This window comes from Talpa occidentalis, unplaced genomic scaffold, assembly GCF_014898055.3.
Source record: "Talpa occidentalis isolate TD23 unplaced genomic scaffold, MPIMG_talOcc4v2.1 talOcc4.3993, whole genome shotgun sequence".
NCBI classification, from domain to species: Eukaryota; Metazoa; Chordata; class Mammalia; order Eulipotyphla; family Talpidae; genus Talpa; species Talpa occidentalis.
The window spans coordinates 1-3,409 of NW_023604288.1; the positions used below are offsets into that span (position 1 = coordinate 1).

A 3,409-nucleotide genomic window follows, 5' to 3' on the forward strand; every position below is an offset into this window, starting at 1 on the left:
AGGAGAAGTTTGGCTGCGACGTGGGGCCAGACGGGCGCCTCCTTGGCGGGTATGATCAGTTCGCCTATGATGGCGCCGATTACCTGGCCCTGAACGAGGACCTGCGCTCCTGGACCGCGGCGGACATGGCCGCTCAGATCACCCGGCGCGAGTGGGAGGCCTGGGTGAGGCAGAGGAATTCAGGAAGTTTGTGGAGGGCAGGTGCTTGAGGTGGCTGCGCAGATTCCTGGAGCACGGGAAGGAGACTCTGCAGCGCACGGGTAAGAGGGGCCTGGAGGCCTCCCGGTGCCCCCTGCCTGGAGTCACTGTGGGAAATGAGTCCTCTCTCTAGTCCCGAGAGGGGACTCCCGGGTTTCATGTTCTGCACTAGAGAGACTCCCAGAGACTCCGGCTTCTCCTGAAGGACAGTGAAGGGATCCCGTCTCTCCTGAGAAAGACAGACAGTCCCTGACATCACACGTCACCGGGTCCTTTTGACCAGGGGCCTGTTTGAGAACCACCAGTTTCTCTCTCAGTCTTGTTTCTGGTCTGAGAACATTGTCAGTTATGTGATTCCTGCTTTTCTGTGTCATTCACCTTCCACCCAGGTCAGGAATAAAAAGTCTGTGTTCACTCCCTCTGCTTCATCCTACCCTGGGTTTTCCTCCTCATTCTAAAACTTTCTGAGGAATAGGAGAATCTCACAGATTCCCCAGATTAGCCTGTTTTTTACAGTTTATGCTTCAGCTGTTACAGGGCAAACCCTGATATAAAATGGGGTTTCCTGATTGTGGGTCCTCACCTGTGTGCTTAAAGAGGACTTGTGAATGCTAAACTACAGACACACACAAAAGATTGATGAAAGGTTTACTTACACAGGAAGGGGAATGGGAAATGAATAACTCAGGGAGAAAAAGATGGAGATAAGTTCGTAAATGCATCCTACCCGTTCCGCTGACCTGGAATCCCAGTGACCCACAGAGGTGGCGAAAACCTAGCACGCCTCGTGGTTGCCAACCCAGAGACTCCTGGCCACATGACCGGTTAAATACCCAAATGGAGAGCCTAGTTGCTTAACTCCACCCTCAGGTCCTTGCAACCTTCCTTTGGTGATCATGGAATTTGTAGTTCCCAGTGTTGTGGGGGTGGAGTCCGCAAAGCCTGTATGGAGTTTGCTCAGGACATCCTTCACCCCTGTCATTCCTGCCACACCAATTGTCTTGTCCCTTGTGAGGATGGTCTCATGAGGATTCCTCAGTGTCCATGGAGGAAACACAAAGGGAGTTTTCTGATTTACCACCTCAGATCCCCAAGGACACATGTGACCCACCACCCCCCTCTGAGCATGAGGTCACCCTGAGGTGCTGGGCCCTGGGCTTCTACCCTGCGGACATCACCCTGACCTGGCAGCGAGATGGGGAGGACCTGACCCAGGAGATGGAGCTGGTGGACACCAGGCCTGGGGAAGATGGAACCTTCCAGAAGTGGGCGGCGGTGGTGGTACCTTCTGGAGAGGAGCAGAGATACACATGCCACGTGCAGCATGAGGGGCTGCTGGAGCCCCAAGTCCTGAGATGGGGTGAGGAGGAGGATGTGGGCACTGAGGCTGTTCTCAGGGCCATCAGGAGCCCTTCTGGAGCCCTTCAGAGGTCAGGATAAGGTCTGGAGCTCAGGGTATGATCTTCCCTTCCCTTCCAGTGCCCCCTCCTCAGTCCTCCATCCCCACCATGGGCATCATTGCTAGCCTGGTTCTCCTTGGAGCTGTGCTCACTGGAGCTGCGGTGACTGCAGCTGTGATGTGGAGGAAGAAGCACTCAGGTAGGGAAGGGAGTGGGAGATCTTGTCTACTGAGGGCTTTCACATCCCAGGGAGAACTTGCCCTGCCTATTTAATGGAAGTACCATCCACACACACGTGTGTTGCCCAGAGGGCATTTGGTCCTGTCCCCCTCACCTCCTTTCTTCATTTTTCCCAGTCCTGACCTGGGTCTTTAGTCACAGTTCTGGAAACTCCCCTGTTGTGCAGGATTAAAAGATTCCTTTAGGTCTTCTGACCTGATTGTTCCCTGGTCTCCCATGATGTTTCTTCCCACAGGGAGACAAGGAGGAAGCTACACTCAGGCTGCAGGTAAGTGTGGATCAGGGGTTTGATCCCTGAGCCCTGGGGACAGTGTAAATGGACTCTATGGGGAAGTCACCCTCATCAGTCCCTCCTGTGGTCTCATCTCTGACCAGGTTCTGTTTTGTTCTCAACCAGGCAGCGACTGTGCCCAGGGCTCTGATGTGTCTCTCAGCCCCTAAAGATCTTTTACAATGAACCTGATGAGGCTCCTGTTGTGCACACCCTGGACAGCAGTGTGATGGTGTCACTGTTGTTCTTAACTGTGATATTGAGCATTTGTTCATATTTTATTTTTCTTTGTCTACATAAGTTGCTATGTCTATAAATAATAATAAATAAAAAGATCTATTTATTCGTGCATACAAGAACCAGGGTACAGGCCAGATGCACAGGAGGTGAGAAGATTTACCAGAGATGTAGCGGGGAACAGAACAGGCAGACTGATGAAATACACTGCTGAGTGGAGCAGCGGGTGAGACAGGAGAGGTCTGCCACGCCATGTGGGATTCTCGCCCGCTGGATGGGATCGAACCTGCACTGCAGAGGCTGCGGACAGCTTCACAGTGCTGTGCTCAACTACCAGCGCACCAGGGGTGGCCTGGAAGTCAATTTTTTTTTTTTTTTGCTATATTTATAACTGTTTTTTGTCCTTATTAAAATTGGATTATTTCTTGCTATTCATTGAGTTTTAAGCATTATTTGTAAATTCTTGATACAGTCCTTTATCAGTTTCATGATATGCAAATGTTTCCCCATTCTATGATGCCTGAACTCTTTTACTGTCGGGAAAACAAGCATTATTGTGCAGACAGAAGCATGGATATATTTTTTTAGAAAAGAAAAGATAAATTGCTAATTGGTTTTGAGCAGATACTGGCTGACAGGGATGAAGGGGGATGGAAGGGAATGACTTATGCGTATCCTTGAGTGTTATTTCAATGTCCTTGCATGCACATGAAATATGCTTTCAAAAATAAATTACACTTCATTCCTCAATTTATAAAACTCTTCACACATCATGTCCAAATCACGTGTTAAGATCAGACTGGCACGTGGGTTATAAGTGATGGACCCGCACATCATAGTCGCACAGTCATGATTTCTCTCAGGGGTCACTCTGGTGTTGTCCATTCTGTGGGTGTTGGACAAATGTGTAATGACCTGTGTCTATCATGAGAATATCATGCAGAGTATTTTCACTGCCCCTAATGTCTTCTGTGCTCCAAGGAAGCAAATGCAAAAAGAAACCACTGGAATCACATGAAACTAAAAAACTTCTATATTTTGAGGGAAACGCATTAAAATGAAA

The 3,409-nt window shown here is 49.5% G+C and overlaps 1 protein-coding gene across 1 annotated transcript; it reads left to right on the forward strand.

Annotated features, from left to right (window-relative positions):
• The first annotated feature begins 1,322 nt into the window (after nucleotides 1–1,322).
• On the forward strand, nucleotides 1,323–2,677 carry LOC129146680 (class I histocompatibility antigen, Gogo-OKO alpha chain-like). The gene is made up of 4 exons (XM_054700210.1): nucleotides 1,323–1,558; nucleotides 1,678–1,797; nucleotides 2,074–2,106; nucleotides 2,236–2,677. Exons 1-4 carry the CDS (start codon nucleotides 1,417–1,419, stop codon nucleotides 2,277–2,279), a joined length of 339 nt encoding a protein of 112 aa, XP_054556185.1. The 5' UTR covers nucleotides 1,323–1,416; the 3' UTR covers nucleotides 2,280–2,677.
• The last annotated feature ends 732 nt before the right edge of the window (nucleotides 2,678–3,409 follow it).